This window comes from Anser cygnoides, chromosome 3 (assembly GCF_040182565.1).
Source record: "Anser cygnoides isolate HZ-2024a breed goose chromosome 3, Taihu_goose_T2T_genome, whole genome shotgun sequence".
Lineage (NCBI taxonomy): Eukaryota > Metazoa > Chordata > Aves > Anseriformes > Anatidae > Anser > Anser cygnoides.
In genome coordinates, this window is record NC_089875.1 from 74,661,258 (window position 1) to 74,684,390 (window position 23,133).

At 41.6% G+C, this 23,133-nt stretch overlaps 1 protein-coding gene across 1 annotated transcript; it reads left to right on the forward strand.

The window, feature by feature from the left end:
• Window positions 1–116: 116 nt before the first annotated feature.
• On the forward strand, window positions 117–22,242 carry RTN4IP1 (reticulon 4 interacting protein 1). The gene is made up of 9 exons (XM_048079182.2): window positions 117–400; window positions 1,849–2,000; window positions 2,809–2,877; window positions 3,132–3,256; window positions 7,912–7,960; window positions 9,470–9,606; window positions 11,661–11,844; window positions 13,191–13,283; window positions 22,110–22,242. The coding sequence occupies exons 1-9, from the start codon at window positions 151–153 to the stop codon at window positions 22,224–22,226; spliced, it is 1,176 nt and encodes a 391-aa protein (XP_047935139.2). The 5' UTR covers window positions 117–150; the 3' UTR covers window positions 22,227–22,242.
• Window positions 22,243–23,133: the final 891 nt, after the last annotated feature.

Genomic DNA, 23,133 nt, shown 5'->3' on the forward strand with positions numbered 1-23,133 from the left:
GCCGGCCGCGCATTGGGCGCGGGCGCTGCCGGGGCGAGGGAGGAGGGCGGCGGGGCCGGCTCCCGGGCGGGGACCGGGACGGGGACGGGGGTAGGGAGCGGGACCGGGACCGGGACCGGGACCGGGACCGGGACCGGGACCCCGGGGAGGATGGGGCGGCTCCCGGCCATGCTGGCGCGGGGGGCACTGCGGGGAACGGGCGGGCGGGCGCCGGTGCGCGGCTTCGGCTGCTCTCCGCGGTCGCGGTCCGCCATGCCCTCCTGGGTCATCGACCGCTACGGCCGCAACGAGGTGCTGCGCTTCACCAGGGAGATGGCCTTCCCCGCCATCCAGTTCCCCAACGAAGTCGTTGTTCAAGTGCACGCCGCCAGCCTGAACCCCATAGACCTTAGCATGAGAAGTAAGTGACGGGGACGGGGCCCCGGGGGCCCTGCCCGCGCTGCTGCGGTGCAGCCTCGGCGGGGCCGTGAGGTAAAATGCCCTCGCGTGTCGCCGAAATGAAGCTCCCCAGGCAGCGCCCTCTGCTTCCCAGGGGCATCGTCACGGTGCGACTGGTTTCCTGGCCTTCCCCCCGCCACCGGGGCGTTAGCAGGTGGTGGCCTCTCCATGGAGGCACAGGGCCTCCTCTGGGAGGCTCCCAGTTTCCCCTCTCTTTGGGATCAGCGTGGCTGAAGGTCAAAAGCACCTCAGTGTGGGTGAGCTAACCCAAACCACGTTGCCTCTTCCCGTCATCCTCAGTTGGCATCTGAGTACCCACCGTGAACGTATCCAGGAAGCCCGTAGTTGTGGGTGAATTTGTACTTGACACGTTTCGTCAGATTTTTCCTTAGTTTCAGGCTTCAAATTACAGGAAGGTTGCAGTGCAGAAGACCTTGTGCTTCATGCTGAGAAGGGATCCTGCGGATTAAATTAGACTCGGCAGCACGTGCAGAGATGCCTGCAGGAAGCCCCTTGATAGAGCTGTAATGTGTGTTTTGGGTCTTTAAGAAATGAATTTTAAGAAATCCTATATAATTGTAGTTTTCATTATGTGATGTTTGCTATCTGAGGATTCCAGTTGTGACCCACGTGAGCTACTGGGATGCAACTGGTATTTTGAGTTCAATTTAAATTATTTGGAAGAGACTACATTTTCATCCTGCTTCACAGGTGTCAGCTTTTGAACCCGTTTCTTTTCATTTCAGTATTAAAACACTTTCTAGCACAATAGGTCACGTAGGCAGACTTTTCCAAATAACTTGAAAGGACATACATGCCAAAATGCACATTTTTTTTTTTTATTTTTATTTTTATTTTTTTAAGGCTGAGAAGTGTTATTGGATGTGTAGTTTCTGGACACCACAGCATTTAGCTATTGCATACTCAATAGAAGTTAAGATTACTCATTTTAGTATATGTTCCTTAAATTTTACAGTGGTGTTTATGTTGCTTTGTTTACAGTACTCTACTTGAAAAGGTGAATTGAAAGTTTGGAGTTCTTTTGGATTCCAAGCTACATGATGTTGTTGGAAAGTGGAGCAGAATTTTTAGAATTTCTGACTGTTACTGCATATTAAATATTTTTATAACAGAAAGCCATTTTGTTTGCAGTGATTAAATCATGACAACAGTTTATTAAATTGTTATATGGTGATTTGTGTTCTAGCATGTACTGTGTGCTCTTCATGGGGGGAGAGCAAATAGGCCATAATTGAGGTTTGCTCTTTATTAGTAAAATCTGTAAAAATACTGAATATTTTGTACATGCTTAAATCATAAAAGAGTGTACTGAAAATGAGGCATATTATGTACAGGCAATGCCTTCTAAACTGAATTGTCCAGTTACTGAATTAATTTCATGTTTTTTAGGTGGTTATGGTGCAACTGCATTAAATATGAAGCGGGATCCCCTGAAAATCAAAAGCACAGAAACTGAATTTCCACTAACGCTTGGTCGAGATGTCTCTGGTGTTGTCATGGAATGTGGACTAAGTGTGTCTTATTTCAAACCTGGAGATGAGGTGATGTTTACTACAAGCATATAGTTAAAATATACCATGAGCTGTTTAGCTTTCATTTCCCTCCTATGAAAATTTTTTTCTTATGTTGTTGCACTCTGAATGAGGATTGTCTTGCAATAAATTTTTAGAATGCTTTCTTCCTAAATTCCTTCTCTCAAAAACATCACTTTTCCCTGACTTGCTTCTGCAAGCTAATTTCCCTTCTGATTTTTAATTTTTGGTCGGTTTCAGTGGAAGAAAGAGAGGAATTTAAATATTTCTAAGTGCACTCAAGGTGTGGCTTCAATTTTTTTTTTTTTTAACTGAAGTTGGAATTCTAAGAGGAAGGAGTCTTTTTTTTTTTTTTTCTTTTTTTTTTCTTGATTAATTTAATTAGTAAAGATAGGAACTCTGAAGAACCACTTCCTTAGTTCCCACACAAATACTGGTATTACTTGCTTTCACCTCTACCAGTTGTTCACCTTTCACCAGTTTTATTATAGCAAATTCTGCATTCCCCCCCCCCCCCCCCCCCCCCCCCAAGCTTTTCTGCCATGGAAGTAGTTCATGTGTTTGTTTTTTTTTTTGAAAAAGTGTATTTTATACACAGTATAGTTTACTTACATAACTCAGCAATCCTTTCTTGACTTGCTCTTTTGATGTTTTTTGTTTAAAGAGTAAGCTAAACTGGCATCTGATAAGCAACAGTGAAGACATTCTGCAAATTGGAGAAAAAAAAAGATTTCTTTAATGAATAAAACTTTTCGATATAGGTATAATCTTTTGCTAAGTCTCAAAAGTTGATTGTTCTTTTTCTGTTTGTTTTTAGGTATGGGCAGCAATTCCACCATGGAAACAAGGCACTCTCTCAGAGTTCGTGGTAGCTAGTGCAAATGAGGTAAACCTCCAAAAATGTGGCTAACAGACAAAAAGCCCAAACTGTGAACACCGGTGTTCTTTTCTTTTTTTCCCTTTGGTGCATAAATAACTGTTTCTTAATGCTTGGATTGATCTTGATTCCTGCTAGTTTTGAATCTTCAAGATAGTTGAAAACGTGGAATACATGATCTGCAATTCAGTAAAGCTTGTTTAAATATTTCAGTGTCACACAGGATCTACTGGGTGACTTAGATAAGGTTGATTTTATTTCAGGTGTCTTTTAAGCCAAAATGTCTCAGTCACACAGAAGCTGCCTCCTTACCATATGTAGGTCTTACAGCGTGGTCGGCCATTAACAAAGTCGGAGGACTGAACCAAAGTAATTGTAGTGGGAAGAGGTAAGTAACTGGTTCCGGTGCTAAAACTTAATGTTTCGTTTTTATACTGATTAGCAGCTCGTAAGACGTGTCTGACAGTGATGAAGACTGTTTTACCGTGACATCCACAAAGATCAGATGGCCTGAAGATGCTAGGGTCAGTCTGCGCAAATGCTAGGGAAGGGGCTACTGTAGAGGGAGATTCGGATGTGGAGCCTAAGTGAAGTTTTACTAGTCATTTGGTGGTGCAGCCTCGCTTCCCCTGTGTAGTGACTTTGTACAAGTAGCCTAATGTATATGAACTGTTTATGACTATACAGAGAATTTAAGGATGGTGTCTTTAGGAATGTACCAGGACTTTGCCTTTCTGCTTGCTAGGACAGCTATCCCAAAATAACACAAAAGGCCTTCTCAGTCGCAGTGCGGTTCACTCAGTTGCTCAGTTCCTACACGCAGGAACCGTTTGGGGCAGACTTTTTTCAGATTTTTAGAAAAAAGCAGGTGACTGGGTCTCATTTGACCTGTGGGACAGAACTTTAAATGAGGTCAGGAAGGTAGAAGAGGGGGGGAAACAGGCAAGGCTAGCAGCCGAGTAGAAGAAATTGGCTTTGTTTATCAGCCTGTTAATCTGACAATGGCAGATGAAGGAGCAGAAGAAAAATGCGTTGAAAAATTGGAGCAGGTACCATTTTTCTCCTGATAAGGGAAGTTTGCTGCTATTTTGGCCTTCAGACGTTTGTGTAAATAGATAGCAAAATGTTCTGAACGGAAAGAAGGGCAAAAGTAAAAGTACTGAAACTGAAAAATAATCATTAAAACAGCCATGCTGCATCAAAAGTTTAAGTCATAAAAGAGTAATTGGGCAGTAGGAGTCTAGTTACCTGACCTTTTATCTTGGGTGTTGCTATTGTAATGCAACACAAGGATACTAGACTTACTGAAATTCTTCACCCACCTCTTTGGAAAGTAATGGAGGGAGGGGATGTTCATATATCACAGTAAATTTCATTGTGAAAATATAAAATGATTGTTTGGTCTACAGATAAGCAATGTTTTGAGAAAATAAATGGCAAAATTTGAAAGAATTTCAGAGACATCACTGAAATTAACTTGAGCTAGTGATAAAATTCTGAATGTACCATCTCCCTTTTTATTTCTTAAGTATTTAGATTATTTTATCTTTCATATGTAAATAGAGTTAACGTTGGTAGGCTAACCTTGTTTAAAGTATCTTTCCAATCTTCAGATAAGCATTTTGATTGTTCAAAGTGAAATGCAAACTTCATTTACATCACGTCTTTACCCTTAACATTTACTTTTATGTTCCCGGTATTTAAACATTCTGTCAGCAAAAACATTTTTATGTACTTATAAAATTATGGTGTTTCTCATCTAGAATTTTTGAGTTGTAAAAGCAGCAGAGAATGATTTACATGACGTTTTTTTTTCCCTGAAAAGTTTCTTGTAGGAAAATACATATAATGCAGTAAAGCAGCTATGCAGAAATGTATTTCATGAACTTTATATTAATTAATCTTGCAAGAGAGTAATCTTATAAGGCAAGAATTTACATCATGTTTCTTAATTTCTCGAAATAATTGAACATATTAGTAAGAAGTTACCTACATAAGTAATTTTATGTTGGTCTTTTTGTCTCCTGTAGGTGTATGTAAATAGCTATGTAGAAGGGTGTTTATGCACACAAGAGTGTGTCTTATATTGAAAGAGCAGCTGTATTCCTTGATGAAAGCTCCTTCACTGATACTTTATTGCAGTGTTAAGACATCTTAAAACCAGCAAGTTTTTCTATTGGTGTGTATTGTTTTCTTTGCCTCTTTAAGGTGGAAGGGTGGGCTAGCTAGAAATACTTGTTATCAGTTCAACACTGATTGTATTTTGGTCTGTCAGGATTACCTTCTGCATCTGCACACGCTTTCACAAACTCTTACAGGTTTTTACAAATTACCTGAAGTGTGCTCACGTTGTTCGTTATGTCTCCTGCTTCACTGCAGCTATAGTCATTTCTCTATAACTTTTATCTTAAATCGCTGTGATATATGTAAATATTCTTGCACAAGGTAAAAGTGCATGTGCTTGTTACCCAAAATGTTCAGAATGACTCTGTTGTTTTGAAGTTCTCTGTGGATAACAACCTGGAGAGCTTCTCATGTGTGTGAGAGCCCTGTTTCAGTAGAAAGGAGATACACTTGTCAGCAATAGCTGCTAAATCTTGCGTGCAGAAAGCATGATAAAAACAAACCTGACAATTTGAGAAGTCCTGGAAAACTTTGTTTTGATATGAAACACGAGTCTTTATCTAAAATACAGAGTCAACATTTCATACGTGTGAGTATGGTGGGAAGAGATACATTAGGATTCTGCTTCTCTAAACTATTAAAGTTACACTCCCAGTTTATATTTTTACAGTGAAAAAATGAATAATATAATACTCCAAGAAAATGTGTTTTTTTTTTTTTCAAAGGCTTTTTGTTATTTCATCATTTTATCTGTTGAGAAGTACCAAGTGAGTGTAGGTTGTAATATTTCTTGATAGGGTAAATGCTTCTTAATACAAGATTAACTGTTAGGGAGATTTTGTTGGCCTAACCGAATGGAACTTGATTTTACATTGTAACAGCTCCTGCACCTTCAAACACTTCCACACGTCCTTAAGTTATGCCAAACAGAACGCCTTGTCCCCAGCACTGTAAAAACACTCAGCTGTTGAGCTGTGGCACACGAACTCCTGTTTTTACAAGGGCTTTTGAACTGAAAAAATCCCTGCATGCAGATGTGTGACAGCCACAGCAGCACACGCGCAGCCCAGGGCAAGTGCAGTGGAGTGTGCTGACGGTCTCCTGCAGGTGACCTGTGAGCGGTGTGGGTGGCAGTCACTTGCCACTTGGCCTGGGGGGTGCTAGATTGCTCTGTGGGGTGTAGGCACAGTTGGTCTCAGAAGTAAAGAGCTTTCTTAAAGTCACTATGTTTGAGGGAGTTTTAATAATTAGAAATTTTGGTAGGAAATAGCCCATGTAACGTAGGAAGAAAACAAATCTGGACCAGATTTCTACCTCAGGAATCTCAAGCGTGTGTATTGAAGTTGTAGCCAAGCAGCTCCACACAACTGTAACTATTCTTGCTATGTAAATCCTTGAGCAGAATGTATGTTTTGAAATTAGAGCTTTGGAAACACAGTTTAACAAGTTTTGTTTGTTTTGTTTGTAAGAAGTTAACTGTGACTGTCCTGTGTAGCATCCCTAGGTCTTTTCAAGGGTAATCTGAACATAAATGTTGCTTCAGACATCTGTTGTTAGAAGCATGGTTCTGAGCATAAGTACATTCTGACAGATTTTAAAGTGGTAGGCATTGTGGTTTCAAATTCGTAATCTGAATTTTGCAGTTTGGATCAGTGAACTAGGGAACAGAATCTGATGAGTTACAAAAGAGTATCCCTTTTAGAGTGGGTATTGTTACCAAAGCCAAGTCTCTTAGGTTACTTCAAAGAATTTTTGTAAACTGAAACTCCGGATTGTATAGCGCAATTTTGACTGTAAAAGCAATTTCCCTCAACATCCAGCACAGTGAGATTTAAAACAGGAACATCACCAGCTTTTGAAGGTACTGAAATTTTTCTGGCAAACTGAAGTTCTGAGCAACATGATGCTTCGCAGTCCTATGCCAAGACTGCATCTTGGATGTTTCTTTCGTTCTGGAATTAGCAAATGGGTCCAAAGTTGAAGCACTATAGTGTCATCTGCAAGGCTTGCTTACTAATTCTCTTTCTAAAGTTTAGTTTATAAATTAAAATATTAATGAAACTTTTGAGCAGTGATTAGGCTGCTAACAGTAAGTTTCTCACACCCCTAAAGTTACATTCTTATTTATGAAATTTTGGATAGTATGTTCGGTTAAAAGGAACTCTCACTGGATAATACCTTGGTAATAAATGCTTTATTTTCTTGCTTGTGTACCTATTACAACAAATAGGTATTTTACAGTGTCGTGTTGAGGTGTACTGAACTAGAAAAATTCTACTGCCTTTATCTGAAGAAAAAGACAGACAATTTAATAGAACTTGTTTATGGAGCTTCTTCACTATATTTTGTCTTTCTTCTAGATAAATATTCAGTGATACTGGAAAATTATGTTCCATATATTCTGAAGTCCCCAGTCCCTCTAAATAATAGGATACTAAACCAGTTTTTCTGTTAGATAACATCAATTTATGTAAAATGTTAGCAAATCTTTTTTTTTTTTTTTATTTAGGAAATATGTCAGTGGAGTCTGGCAGATGGAAACATTCTTACTGACTTTGTTCTAAGCTAAGGAATTATTTTTGGGAAAGTGTGGATGGGGACAGGGTTTTATGGTGATAAATGTTACTGCTGACAGCTCCACTGCCTGAATTGAGTGGAAAGCATATATGAGGAGGTCTCTTTGGCTGGGCTGAGGTAATGCTGATGGCACAGGAAACAAGATCAGAGACGTTAAGTCACACTACTAGGTATCTGAAGAGTTCACTGTTAAATAATACTGAATGAAAAATACCATCTTTTTGAATGAAAAATATATTCTTTTCCTTAGAGTAATCTTGGAGATGAATAGGAAGCATTAGAATATGTAGTTACTATGCCAAATATTTGAACTATGTAATAAATTTTAATTTTCTCTTACAGAGTGTTGATATTAGGAGCTTCAGGAGGAGTCGGTACATTTGCTGTACAGGTAATAGAGCACAGCACGCACAGGGTGCATCTTCAAACTATTCAGTACAAACAAAATTTAACAGAAGGGAATTGAGGGAAGGGAAAATGAAATACCAAGCTACCGACTGATTCGTCAGATCTCCAAAAGTGAAATATCTTGAAATTTATTCCTTTCCCTTTGTTATATTGTATTAGTTTAAAATAGGAAGCAGGGAGTTTCAAAGAAAGGCGTTGTGAGTGTAGGCAGTGAAAGATTGCACTTCACAGTTCAGGAAAAGGAAATCTCTTGATTTGTGAAACTTGAACTATGTAGCCTGTTTTCATTATCTTTCAGTCAGCTCTGCTCCATAAATATGAAAGGAACTTGATGTATGAGGAGAAAAACGATGGAGAATGTAGATGATTGCAGTTGTGATTTTCCGTAATATCTTAGTATGTGTAGCTGTTGTGGGTGGTCAGACGATGTAAGGGGCATGAGGCTTTAATGTGCAGTGTACATAATGGCTTAGATTAGTGTTCCCTCGCTCTTTGCCCTCCTGCCTTTTTGCCTTCCTTCATTCCAGTAGTCCTGAACTTTGGAGAGCCAACATTGTCTTGTATTGATCCATTAACTGTGGGACATCCTCTTTTCATGCTCATTTAACTGGGGGATTTTGATTCTGAGTGGTGTCATCACGTGCAAACATCTTCCTCTGGAGAATATGGAAAAAGTGTGGGTTGTGTGATTGCATCACTGTGTTCTGCGTTACTGGACCATAAGCAAAATGGTTTGAAGAGGCTCATAAGAGAATTTTTAGCGGTATGCTATTTGCCTGATCCATGATGAAGCAAGTGGCAGTAGAAAAGGCCAACCAACCACTGACTACTTGTGATTTGTACCTGATTAATGCTGGTTAAACTACGTAATTAATCCAGAGTAAATAAAAAAAAATGATTACTGTGAACGAAAATGAGAATTACAGAAGAGATAAATACCTAGCAAAAGTCCTTACTCTGCTTTAACTTCGTGAGTAGAAGATAACCTGACATCCTCCCTGAGGTAAATCAGAGATGACTATTTCTTACTATTAAAATTTTATTTATTTACAGTGAGATAGAGGTATGGAATACTTAATGAGCAGGTACAAAGATGAAATGTTTTAATCCCTACAGTGGTTGATCTGCTGACAGTGTTATAGATTGTTAGCTATATAACTGTATACTAAGAGTTATTGTCTGAGTTATCAGATTCAAAATGCAAACTGAGTATTTTATTTGAAGTCTTACTTATTCTGAGACCTAGTATTTTCAAGTGAAATAAAAAACCCCACCCTCCTCGCCCACACCAGCTCCTCACTCCTTAAAAGTGCCTTAAATATCGATAAATTCTAACCACGTGAGAAGTCACCCTGTGATGGAACAGTCCCCCCACTCCCTATTAAAACTACTCACTCACTATACAAATATAATGAGATTTTGTCTTTGTAAGTTGTTTCATTGTTTCACTAAATTCTATACTTTTCACTCTTTTTTTCCTTCTTGTTTTTAGCTAGTGAAGGCCTGGGGTGCTCACGTGACAGCGGTTTGTTCTCACGATGCTAGCACACTGATGAAAAAGCTTGGAGCAGATGATGTGATTGATTACAAATCTGGAAATTTGGAAGAGCAACTTAAAACATTGCCCCTGTACGTGTTTGCATTGCTTAATACTGAGATGAAGGAACTGGCGGTTAGTCTTTCTGCCTTTTGATTTCTTGGCTCCAGTCTATCAGGACTCCCTCTTTTCTATTTTTTTTTTCTCTGTTTCTAAAGCCTTACTTTCTAAAGCAAATTTATCCCAGGCCTTTTCAAATGTAATTTGCCAAGTGGGTATTGCAGGCACAGATTTCATTGTAAGATTAAGCCAGTTAATTGGGATTGTGGAGGCAAGCTCACACTTTCGCATGCTTCTCTTCAAAGACTGTGATTTGAACAGTTCTGTCAGTTTCCATTCTAGGATCTTGGAGCACTTAAAACGCTTGAATAAATTAAAACAAGTCTCAGGAATCCTGTGTGATGTTAGTAAATAGCAAAATTGATCTTGTACAGGGAAGAACTGTGTCATAAAGCAGTTAAGTGACTTGCCTGAAGTCCTCTAGCCACTGCGCTACATAACTGGGAGTAAATTTCTCCCTTGTAACGTTGAGTACAGCTGCCTCTGATGAATAATCGCATTTATCTTGTCACAACAGTTAAGTTTAAAGTAGCTGGGGGGTTTCTCTAGAACTGAAGCTTTTTTTTTTGCTTTCGTAATCTTTCCATCTGTTTAAACGTAGTCTGCTGTGGCTTTTATTCGAACATGGTACTTACGTTGCTGTTTTTAGCTAGATGGAATTAATTTGGGAGGAGAAATAGAAGTTGTTCAGTCTATGAAAGAATCTCAGTAGTAACTGTGCTGAGAAGGCCTGTGCCCTTTATCTACAGTGTGATTGTTGGCAGGCCTGAGATCAATCGTGGGGATATTGGCACTGTCTGTTTGGGCAGAACATGCAAAAATGAACTTAGCAGTTTGCAAGCAGTGCTAAATTGTGCTAGTCAACATCTTAAATGCTGAACACCCAATCTAGCAACCGCTTTTAGGAGCTATGAACAGCACTTTATCAGGGTGCAGTTTTACAGTACAGCCAAGGCCATCGGTCACGTGTACTGTCGGGGATGGGCCTACAACCTTTCAGTTGTACTGACTCTTCAGGCTCCATGGCAAGCTGCTTTTTTTCTGGGGCATTAGTTTTCCCTGCTTTAATTGCTCTTTTGCTGACAGCTGTCAGGTTGACTGAACAATAACATGAAATCACACCCCTGGAAGACAGGCAGGAATCTTTCCAGAGATAAGAACTTTTCCATTTATTTGCATAAAGGATTTTTCCTCATGTTTGTGGGTTAGTTAAACGAGATATATGTGTACACACGATGTGTTTCTAGTCCAACCTGGAGGTTGCTGGGCATTTACGGATGAGAATGAGCTGTGCACCTAACAGAATAGGTGCATAGTTCCCAGTTGCCGTATTCAGCCTTTACAGGTTCGCGTGCTGGGATAGATGAGAATGAATGCTGAAACTGTGGCTTGTTGCCAGAGGCTGCGTATACCTGTTCCGTTAAGAGAAGGTTTGTTAGGTTTGCATTGTTAGGTTCCACTTCAAATAGGTAGATGCAGAGAAGAGAGCTGTTAGTGGAGATGAAATGTCAGTTGATTAATTTTTTTATGTAACTTTGGCCACCGCAACTGACTTCCATGTGAAGGCAGCATGAACAGGAGATGTTCCCGGTCAGGGCAGGAGTTCAGACGAGTGTTTAGATGCACGCAGCGTATCACTGAATGGTAGGACCAGACCTCAAGCCTGTTCCAGTGGTCTCAGCGGGAGGGATGAAGGGAGAAAAAGCTCTAGAGGGCTTTAGAAGGAGGGCATCTGTGCATCTAAAAGTCTGCTTTTTGGAGTTGAAGGGCAGTTTAATTATCTAAATAGCCTGTATCTGCTGTGCAGTGAACGGGCAATAACCTGCAATTTTAACTCCCTTTCTACAGTAAAACTGGCATTTAGTTGAAGTCTTGAGACTTTCTTGCTACTGTCTTGCGGGCAGATTGTTTTAATGTATTGCAATGACAAGTAGAAATGTAACATCCAATTTCTGATATGCCTTATTTTAATCATGATTATTTTCCCCATATCATGATTTTAAGCCTGTTCTTTACGTGTCTACAGATTCGATTTCATCCTAGATAATGTCGGTGGATCCACTGAGAAGTGGGCTCTCGATCTCCTGAAGAAATGGTCAGGAGCAACATATGTTACCTTAGTGACACCTTTCTTGATCAACATGGACAAACTTGGAGTAGCTGATGGCATGTTGCAAACAGGAGCCACGATTGGTTCCAAAACTGTAAAGGTATTTGACAAACTCCTACATACTTGAATGTTTTGTTGTGTCCTCACGGCTTCCTTTGTGGCTTGGATTCTAGTGAGGTGGTTCATCTGGAGGCATCTACCTTATTTTCCTCATATATCTTTAAACTACAGGTGCATTTTTATTCTTTCCTTCTTTCTTGCACCAAAAAAAAATATTTGGGATGGTACTGATTGGTGTATGTGGTAGTTTGGGGTGCTTTGAAGTTCTGACTCCTTGTTGTGCTTTTCATTGTAGCCTTTTCCATATGGCCTCCCAGTGAGTCCCGCTGACAGCCAGTGTTTTATAGTAAACAGAACAAATCCCTGCCTCATTGAAGTGAGGGAGGGATTTTGCTACTTGCTTTAGGCTGGTCAGGGTTTCTCTCAAACATTGTTCCATGACTGATTCTCTTCATCCTATTCCAGCACCAGCCAGTAATAAAAGTGGTTGAGGGTGGCTAAAAAGTCTTTCATCTCTTTCGTGTTCATGTGTCTGGATGGTGATATTGATTTTTCTAGTTTAAAACATTCTCCCAGTGGCCAGTTCAGCGAGGCTTTTTAGAACTTTTCCCTTTCTTCTCTCAACATGTGTACTTGCTCTCCAAATGAATGCTTTTCAAGCTGTTGCCATGGTTTTCCTGTGATGGAACGGTTGAATGAGATTCTAGGTCCAGAACCAATATTTTCAAAGGAAAGCTCAAAAATAAAATGAAAAGCCTGGAAAGAAATCCTACAATATAATTTATCATTTTGCATGTTTCCATGACGGAGGAGCATTGTATGCCATTTATTAAAAATCAACTCTCTTTGGTAGATGAAGACTCTTACACCTGTAACAACTTTCTCAGAGGAAGTGCTCTTGACTTGGGCTCGTGTGATCTTCCTAAAATGCTTTTCACGTGAGCTGCCATCTGTCATCAGATGGTGGTGGCTTTGGCAGATGTGATGGAGGAACATTTAATCACTGGCACTGAGGTGGTATTGGAGGGTTTATTTCAACCACTTTCTGAATGTGCATGAACATAGAGCACCGTTTCTCTGTTACGTAAGAAATAATGCTATTTCTAGCTGTGGAGACAAGGTCGCTGTTTTTCTCAACTAGCTGACTTGTGCAATTGGAAACAAAATTCACCCTGATCCTATTGTGGTAATACAACATCTCTGTCTGTACATTTAATCCATATGCTTAGGTAACATGTTTTTTTTCAGACACTAGCAAATAATTTCTATGTGTTTTTTCTTTTTTTTTTCCTTAGGTTGTTTCTGTAGTGCTGCTGTCCTTACTTCTAGTTCCCACTTCTGTTTCTTCTCATGATTTTTAAAATGTATTTGTGATTTTTCTTGCAGCACCTCCTTAAAGGAGTCCATTATCGGTGGGCATTTTTTATGCCAAGTGGCCCGAGTTTGGATGAAATAGCAGAACTAGTTGATTCGGGAAAGGTATGTCAGTTATTTGTGGTTTTGTGCTGAGAGAGGTACTGCTTTGACTCAAAAATGGTGTAATTCACAGTTGAGGAATAAAATGTTATGAGTCACAGTGAAGAAAACTAGTTAACAATTGATTTGTGACAGTTTCTAATTTCTGCCTTCAGCAATGAATTTAGATATTTATAATCCCTAAGGGTGTTCTGCCTTCTCCTTCTCCATCTTATCCTTTTTAAAAACACAGGAAGTTACAAGGAAAGAATGTCCAGTGATTGGGTTTAGTGCCAATGGGAGTCATTTAGCATGAACTGTTGAAAATTAAACTCTCTTAGAGGCCTCATTTTGTTCTTTTGGTCAGGATGAGCATGACTGTGCGTATATCTGCATATGCAAAGTTCCCTAAGCTGGATGATCAGGAGCCTTGCGCTTGATGTGTGCAGAATGAGAATATTCAGGGTATTTCAGGTCATAGCTGCGTTGGCAAAGTGGTGTTGAAATATCCCAGTGATTCAGAGTATAATGTTTGTGGTGATTCAGCACCTGAAACCTTGCGAGTGTTGGTAAGGTTTGGGGGCATCTCAGAGTAGTGGACTTGGGGGAGAGGCATGAAGTGGCAGACAGATTAGTGCTTTTCTGATCTTTTCAGGTTTATGAGCTTTGTACAAAATGTGTGTGTGAGCACTTTATCAGCTGTTCCTTGGAACGTGTGGTGCTATTGGTCCTGGCAGCGTTCTCTTCTGGAGGATTTCATGTTGGCAAAATCTCTAGAGCAGAGAATATGGGCAATTGCTGGTAATCTTTTTATGTGGTGCCTAAGTAGAGGAGGAAGTGGAGTCTGCCCTGACAGCTAGGAATTCCAGTATGTGAACTGCCAGGCCAGCTTGTGCTCAAGGGCTGTGCGTATTTAGAAAAATCTAGCACTCTTGAAGACACTTTGAGTTTTGATCTCCCTTTTCTCTATGCATTATGTTCCCAAATTTCATACAACAGCAAATACATTTCTGTCATACTTTTATGACCTGTTTGCTTCTATTTCCCTCCCAGCACTGCTGGTCAGAGTGAAAATCCTGAATTCAGCCACTCCTATCCCTCTGTTGTGACTGGGGTGCTGCTGATACTGCCAGAGGAGAGTCTGTGTTTCATAAAAAGTTGCCTGCTCATAAACAGAGGCTATAGCAGCAAATAAGCTGTGGTGAAGTTGATTGTGGTTAGTTTTACACAATTCTCCATTGCGCTTTGAGCAGTGCCTAAGGCCTTATTCCATAGTCTAGAAAGAAGCCCTGAAAGATGCTTCTCATCCTATGATCTCACCCAAACACACACTAAATTATAATTGACTAAGAAACAGAAATGTCCTTGTCTTCGTTCTTACCACTTGTCCTGATTCTTAGCCAGTCACAACTTGTTTTGTGTTCAGCTCCTAGCTTGTATGCAAAACAGAAATGCAGAATATGCCCGTGAAAGCCTCTTGGAAAACACCTGTTTATGCAATAGAGATAGGGCTTAATCAGTGTTCGTCTGCCTAATAATCTGGACAGGTGAATTGTAATGCCTTTTAAAATGTACGTCATACATACATGAATGTCCTGATGTACTTTTTGTTGTAAGATGATCATGAGGATAAAGATGTTTGCTTGTGTTTTTTTTTTTTAATTATTATTCTGGGTCTGCTAGAACAGGTCATAATGTCAGGCTGTTTATCTGCATAGTCATTGCTCTGCCAGTATTTTCCTCAATTTTGTAAAATATTGTAAACACCCGTGTTGTCAACAGTCTCGTATCTCCCAGATGTGTTCCATTTACACACATGTTAGCAAGACCGAGTTTTATTGTCAAGACACAAGAGTTTTCTTAAATGGACAGATCATCCCTCCAGAAGAGCAGGTATTTGGAAAAAGGAGAGGTGAGAGATGTTGGAAGGAGCATACCATAATTTCCTGTAACTACGTGATGAATAAATCTTTGTGTTTGAATTGGAGTAAAATAAATGAGGATTTTAGGGGGAAAAAAAATAAATAAACTGTTAGAATGTAGCAAGAAGACTTGGGAAAGCCAACAAAGTGAGCTCATGTAGTGGGACCTAGTTTTGAGTGAGTACAGACTTGAGTATTGCAGATTTGGTTATGTTGAAATTTCAGTGAATTTTCCTTTCTTCTGTTACAAACATCTTAATTTTGGGATTGTGTGATGTCTGAATAGGAGAGCTTCTGAAAGAGAGGCATTTTTCAGGACAGCATAAATCATGAGGGAGGATTTAAATGAAGGAAATTGCAAAGAGCTGATGGTGTAGAGAGATGATGTTATAGTACGTGAGGCTTTGAAGAGCATACCCCTGAAGCAGCTGCAGCTATCTGTCACATTCTCTTTCTTTAGTCCTCTTGCACCAACGCAGATTTTTAGTTCTGATGTGTTCCATCATCTTCCTTTGTGAAAGCAAAAGGAATCCGTGTCCTTCAGAATAGGCACAAAGGCTGAAGAACAGGCACAAAGGGGGTATTCTGTTTGAAGGTACTTGGGTTTCACACAGGTGATTTTTGCAATAAGGAGCAAGAGATTTGCAAAATGCCAGCTATGAGGAAGAGTTCTTTGAGCAGCCTTTTTTAAATGGGGAGCAGAAGGAAAGAATTTGATGAGCTGGTAGGGCAAAGAAGAAGCATCATTTTCTTTTTTGTAATTTACCTGCACATCAGCTCAGTTCTGGGGATGGTAAAACCATTTTCAGCTTATGAGCTGTTTTCTCTGCCTTGCAGCATAACATCTTGCCAAGAGACTGTTGTGAGACTGATGGGCCAGGAAGCTGTTGCAATGGCAGCGGGCGCGCAGAAAATCAAATATTTTCTCGTCAATTTTAGAGATACTGGCTACTTTTATATCTGTTGAGATGTCTCTTCTGTGGGTTAAACTCAGCCAGTTAATTACAAGCCAGTAAGGATTGGCTTAACATGGGGTCCACCAAATCAATTGATGAAATGAATGTCAGGAGCTGGGGATCTCTTCCCATGGCAGAGCATTCCTTACAAATTGCGAGGTTCTCAGCTCAAGACAGCTGAAATCAATAGAGTCTTTGGTTCAGGACGTAGATTTGCTGGCATGCCATTCGCTGAAGCATTGTCACTGGTCTCTGCTGGCAGTGTTGTCACTGAAAGGCTTGTTAGGGATTAGTTTGATGCATTTGTGATTAGTGTTGTGGGTTTGACATTGACAGTCTCGATTTTTGCTGCTTAACTTCTTGCTCCTTTCTGAAGTTGTGCCATTTAGTCCCTGGTGAAGATATATCAACCTCATCTAACTACAGAAATTGGTAGAAAACCTGTAACTTTTAATTGAGCGCTTACTTTGCCTTTTGTAAAGCTTGGTGGAGGAAGGCAGGCTCAAGAGACTCATGAGTGTAGTAAGGGGAAAGTAGGTTGTTAAGTCCTTGCTGGACCATGGCAGAGTGTGGGTTAGTCTGATTTCGAAGAAGGAAGGCTAAAGGAAGAAGTCTCAGATCAAGAGAGGATCACCCTCTGTATTGTTGCCTTTCCAAATCAATGTTACAGCACAGGCACACATAAGGAAAGCAATTGCTTGTAACTTGTGTAACATGGGTGTGATACTGTGTATACTTTTTGCTACAGAGGCTAGATGTGTGACTTAGCGGCCTGCTTTTGTGGATTGAAGGACAGGACGCTCGCTGGTCTTTGGCCCTGCTGTGCCTCTTCCAGTGCAGTGCTGTACACGCTCATTCCACTGAGCATCCTTCTCCATGCTGAATTGCAAAGCTTGTAGCTTTTTCTTTAATTTTGTGTTTTCTTGTTGCAGTGCTTTTGCTTGCCAGGGTGGGTTGTTGGCTAGAGCCCAGAGTTGATAACCAAGGAGGGGTTGCCAAAGGCTCTGTTCAGTCCTGTCTCTTCAGAAAGCAGCCTCTATCTGCATTTAATTATGGCCAACAAAAAACAGTGATTTTTATTAAACCGCATCTGCTTCTCTGCCTACAAATGATGTGGCTTGCTCGTACTCTTTTTGAAGGTGGAGTGTGATTATGTCACAAAATGTCTGTGAGGAAGACTAATGGAAATCTTGCAAACTGGAGAAACAGCATTTGAGTATGTGAGCTCACATAAGCCATGAGGAGGTCTGGAAAAAATTCAGCTGATACCTGGTATTTAATCAAATGTGCTGTCTGAGCCTGATGTAATTGTATATTTTGTAGAAAGTGAGTACCGGTGTTCTGGGCTCTCATCTCCTAGCACAGAAGGGAGCTGTGCCCAGCAAAACAGTGAAATACAGGGTCAAGAAGACAGCTCGTGTCTGTTGTGAGTTTAATTTGCTGAGGCTAATGAGATTCATAAGGGAATATTTTTATAAAATCTGTAAAATACATAAAATGGCTTTCTATATTTCATACAACTGCACTAAAATCTGTACTGTCTCATTCATATGGTGGTGTTGCCCCAGATCAGTTTAATTATCAGCATAATTAGCAGGACACCTACTATGAATGTGTGTGCTTGGGGTTTCCAGAAGAGAGTTAATTTTTCCTTTAGTTAATGGTTTTTCAGCACAGCTCAGTAGTAACTAGACCTAGAATTGTCTTCCTCGCTTCTGCTGATTTAAACTTGGACTAAGCCGGCAAGCACTGCCCTCCTGGGCTTGTTCCAGGTTCTTACTGCTCTTTATTGCATTCTGGAGAAGCTGTTGACAGGGCCAGGTAAGGGACTAGAGGTTTTTAAACCTCTTCTACACTTTGAACCATAGCCTGCTTAACTAGGATTTATCTTCTGGTATTTTAATACTTGTAGTTGGTACTCAGAGTTACTCTGCGCTACTGTTAAATGTTTGATATTAAAGAACCTTGGCTTGAAAAACTAACAAAGTTTGGTAATACAGTTGTTGGTAAGATGGCTGTGGGAGTAGACCCCAGGGCACCAGCCTTCCACTTTTGTCTCTGCACCACCTCACCACCATTCTCTTTATGGGTGCCTGTGACAACTGTGTTGGCTCGTTTTTACTTCCGTTAAGCATTTGTGCAAATATGCCCAGTGTCCTTAATGTGCTCATGGGTGCAGGTGGGTGTTCTCTACAGTGCAGTGTAGTCAAACCCAGCACTGGCTCCATGTAAAACTGCTCCTAAAACTTGTGACCAGAGTCAGCTGGTCCAGAAGATAGGAACCTCCTTTGATCTTTGTCATCAGCGAGTGTTGACCCTAAAACCTAATGAAGGCAAGCGGTATGGAGCTCAGCATATGCGCTGTGTACCATTTTAGTGGGAGGGAAGGCTGAAGCAAGGGGTAGGGCTGACACCCAGAGAGCATGGACTGAAAGTACGCTAGGGAAGGACGTGCTCAGCTAAGGGAAGAAATGCCAGGAACAGCAGTTTCTGTCAGAAGCAGAGCTCAGCATTTTTTTCCATGAGATGGCAATGAAGTATTGCACAGGTAACTAAATGTTTAGTTACAGGACAGGGGCTGCTCTTTGTGACGATTCAGGTCTCTCATTGACATTGAAGGGAGACTCCGTGAAGGCCAAAGCAGGTTATCAGCCTTTGCGTTCATGCCTTGGCTCATGCACCACGTTTGGGCAAGGTAATTTCTTTACTTTCCTGCTCAGTTAAGTCAAAACGTCAGGCTGGCCTTTTCCGTTAAGGGACGCCCTGGAGGATGTTGAGGTCCAGTGGAGCGCATCGCCTAGGCCGTGACCGGAGCCATGCCAAGGCACAGCTCGTGTGCTGGGGGACAGCAGCTGGAGGGAGGCACACTGCTGAGCAAGGCTGCCCTTCACAAACCTGGGGAAGAGCCAATGCTCCGTCATTGCCCTTGGAGTCAGAGGACTTCTGTCTTTTTGTTTCTGAGCTAACCTTGCTCTGTGGGTCTCTGGGGGTTGGTTTTTCTCTCCTCTAAGTTCAAGGCTCTAGGTCCCCCTCCAGCGGCAGGAAGCAGCTCCAAACTGACGAGCAACTTTGTTAATAACGAGGGTCAAAGCCTTGGTCATTCCCTTCATGCTTTGTTGCTTTTCCCCTCCTAATTAATTCCAGCTGGGGCCTTGCTAGCACAGAAATGGAGACCTCCAAGGGTGGGCTTGACTTTGCCATTAGGTGCAGCGTTTCTGCTGACCAGTCGGCTCCTGCAAGGTCTGCTCGCAGCCTGCTATGTTCACAGAGGGATTGGGCGTGATACCACATCGGTTGTCTATGTAGGATAGCCTTAATCAGCATCAGCAATTACTCTGTTTTTCGAAGCACGTGAGTTTGTTTCAAGAGACCTAAGGTTTATTCCTGTAGTATGTTCTACATCAGAGAGAATGAAGAGGAAGAAAACACCTTTCAGTCCCAATCTGTTTTCAGATAAACATTTCAATGCGTGTGTGTGTAATCCTTTCTCTCCCAGACTTTAGTTTAATCCCTTTTCCCTGACCAAATAGGTGTCCTCTGGCAAGGAACTGATGTGTGGCTGTAAATAGGCAGTGTTTTTATTATCCAGTTAATCTCCATTTTTTATCGCACATTCAACAAACAGCAGACGCTTCCCTACTTGTTTGTCTGCTCACAGGAAGAAATTTTATCTTAGTCAGGGGATTATGGTAAAGGCTGAGTGAATCACTGTGCTGCAACACGGTCAGCCCTTTCAGGGTTATTCAAACAATGGGACCGAGCAGCCAGCCAGATAAAATGTTTAATGCTCTAGATTGTCGGGATCATCAATTCAGTATTCATGTCTCTCTATAGCATTGCCTACAGCCAGCGGTTAAATGGCACTAGGGGTTACATCAATGTAGCAGATGGGCTGTCAGGGTTTGGTGGCTGCAGTGCACACGGTGTTTTGAACTGCTGGGCTGAATTCGGGGTGCCTCTGAATCCCTGTGTCACCACTTTTCAGATGTGGTGCTCTGACCTCTGCCTAGCACGCAGAGTGCTCTCTGGGTTATAAGCTGCAGCCCACAGTAAATGACTGCAGGTAGCAGAACACTGAAGTTGAATGGTCATGTCTTTTTCCTCAGTTCCTGAACGTGTCTGAAACCAAGCCTCCCCCCCTGCAAGGGCCGTCTGCGTGCATGCCCCAGCAGGCTGAGGTCCTGGATTCTTTTTCTGAAGTGAAGCGCGGCTTTGTTAGCTGCCAGTGACAATAACTGCTTGTACAGGCACTGCACTCGTGCACGGCTCCACAAGGTTATGAAGGGAAGGGTCGGTCTTCTTCCGAACAGTCCCTGCCGAGCAGCACGTGCCTCCTGCTGATTGTCACGGCAGCAGCAGCTGCCATTCACTCAGATGCTCAGCTTACCCAAAGACATTATCTCATCCAAGTGTTTTTGCTGCCAGGGGGCCCTGTCCCTGACTCTGCTGAGGCGTAGATGACATACTCTGTGCTGTACGCTGCCTGAACGGGATTTTGTCTTGAACTTAGTCAGCCCCCCCCCCCATTTATTCTCCAGTTGAGCAACAGCAAGCGTTAAACAGCATCTTTCTGGCTCCTCTGCTGCTTGTTCCTGTGCACTTTGCTAGCGGGCTGGCTCTGGAGAGTGGTGTGGCTGAACAAGGGGAAGAAACTTCCCAGCCTTGTGCCCTGCAGCATGGCAGATTTGAGGCACGTGGTGAATAGACTTGCACAGTTGCATCCTTCAGGAATCAGGTGCTAATTCTGACTTTTTCTTTGGAGGGCTTCACTCCTTCCTACTGTTCTGTCACGTGAAGTTGGACATTACTGCTACGCATGCGTTGATGGAACAAAAAGGAAAATCCTAGAAATCAAATTAGGAGGCATTGCAGTATCACAGGTTGATTGTTGTTGTGGAATACCGTTATATAACCAAAAATAGCAGCTGTTCTAGTGCAGTAAGTGGACTTCAAGGAAAATGACCAGACAGGAGGCACTATGAGCATAGACAACTACTAGATTGCATTTGTTGCACAGCCAGGGGAGTGCTGGGTGCTCAGACGAGCTAGCTGCACACCCATCTAGCATTAATGTGTTCCTCTGGTAAGAGGATTAGGATCAGCGGATCAAAGCAAGAGCATGCGCTGGGCTGATCTTAGGGGGTCCGAGGTAAGAGACCCAGCTGTGGGTAGGGGCTGTGGGAGGATGTACGGGAGGCAGTTCTGTATACAGGGCTTACGTTGCCTCTGGAAGGATGACTCAGAACGTGATGACAGTCTCTTCTCTTCGACTGGCAGTGACAAATATTCTTCAGCAGCAGCTGGGATTTCTTCTCCCTCTGCGGGCGTACTGTGGTATCTAAAGAAAATGCTGGTAGGGTTTTCTGGCTCCTTAGTCAATGATGGGCACAGCGAATATGGTAGTTTCACCTTCATTATTAGAGATTGCGCTAAAACAATCCAGAAAGCTACTCTACAAAATTAATGCCAAAATAGCAATTGATGCAAGCTGGGCTTAATGATCTATGCCCACTGGAGTACACAGTGGCTGAGTTTTCAAGTGTATCTGAATGATTCAGCAATAAACATTGGTGTACTTTTTTTTTGTACTTAATTTGTGGCCAGGTCTTTTGAAGATACCAAGGCACGTACTGATGCAGATGGGCACTAGCTTCACAGGTGTCTTTAAAACATCTGACCCTTTGAAAATTCTTGGGTTTAACAAGAAAACCATTACAGAAACACGAGTTTAAAGCCTTGCGTGGTGACTTCAGAGTCCCAGGGTGGGGCTCTGATCTGTGCTACTAAAGATGTTTCAAAACTTTGGCAGAGAGGGGGGCATGGGAAATAAGTTAAAAGCTACTGACTACATCAAGCAACTTCTGCCCTAGATACTATAGAGAAACCTTCCCCTTTCTTTATACAGTTTTGAAGTGTGAATGTGCTACAGGTATGTTATTTTATTCCTAATGGAGTGACACTTTATTCTGCAGATTCAACCAGTTATCGATCAAGTCTTCCCTTTTTCTGAAGTTCCCAAGGCCTTTCTGAAATTGGAGGAAGGACATGCACGTGGAAAAACGGTGATCAGTGTTGTTAATAAAAAATAAAATATCTCTAATCATTGCACTGCCTTCAGTCATACTTAACCGGTAAATGACACTTGAACATGAAGTGGTTTGTAGCAACTGTTTTTTCTTACAAAGCTCTTAAAGGATGCATAGTTTTTAAAAAAAATCACCTCGTTTTAGAAAAGTCTCTGCTTCCTTCTTACTTTGTTACTAACTGTTAATACACAGACCAGAAATAACTGCCTCTTCAGGTGTTTCTACATGAAAAACATGTTGCAAATGTAGTTGTGACTGTTGCAGGACATTCCTCACTCTTGGGACATGAGGAGCACAGCAGCACTTTCAAGTTGTAGGTCGTTGGAGCTTTTGTTTTCTAGGTGTTTTCAGCTAAATACTGAAATGGTGAGACTTTCGTTTGATTGTCCGTATGAAACTTGTGTTGTCTTTTTTTCCCCCATTTCCTCAGTTCCGTTCACCTTTGTTCATATATATAGTAATATATATTAATAATCTGTCCCATTCATCCATATAAGCTCCCGTATGAAGTAGCCTTGTTGCTGTCTCAGGACTGTACTTCAGGCTTGATGTACTTGGACCAAACCTCTCATGACTTAATTAATCTGAGTAGAAGCATGGAACAAAATCAGTCTGTAACCGATAACTATTCTCGTGGTCTGCCTCACGGTACAGATTCAGCTGACTGCAGTGTTCACAGGGGTAGGGTAGACATGATTTTGTCAGTAGTCAGACCCCGTTCCTTCCGTGCCCCCTATCACTGCTGGTAGAGCTGAAGCATTTGAGGGGTATGTGGTCACGGGTCTGTTTCTAAACTTACCTTCTTGTCAGAGATGGGAGTTAATTCCGTGCAGCTGTGCAGGCAGATCAAGGGGAAGCGGTAACCTCTTAGTTGGGACCTGCACAATTCATGTGGTGCAGCGATGACGGT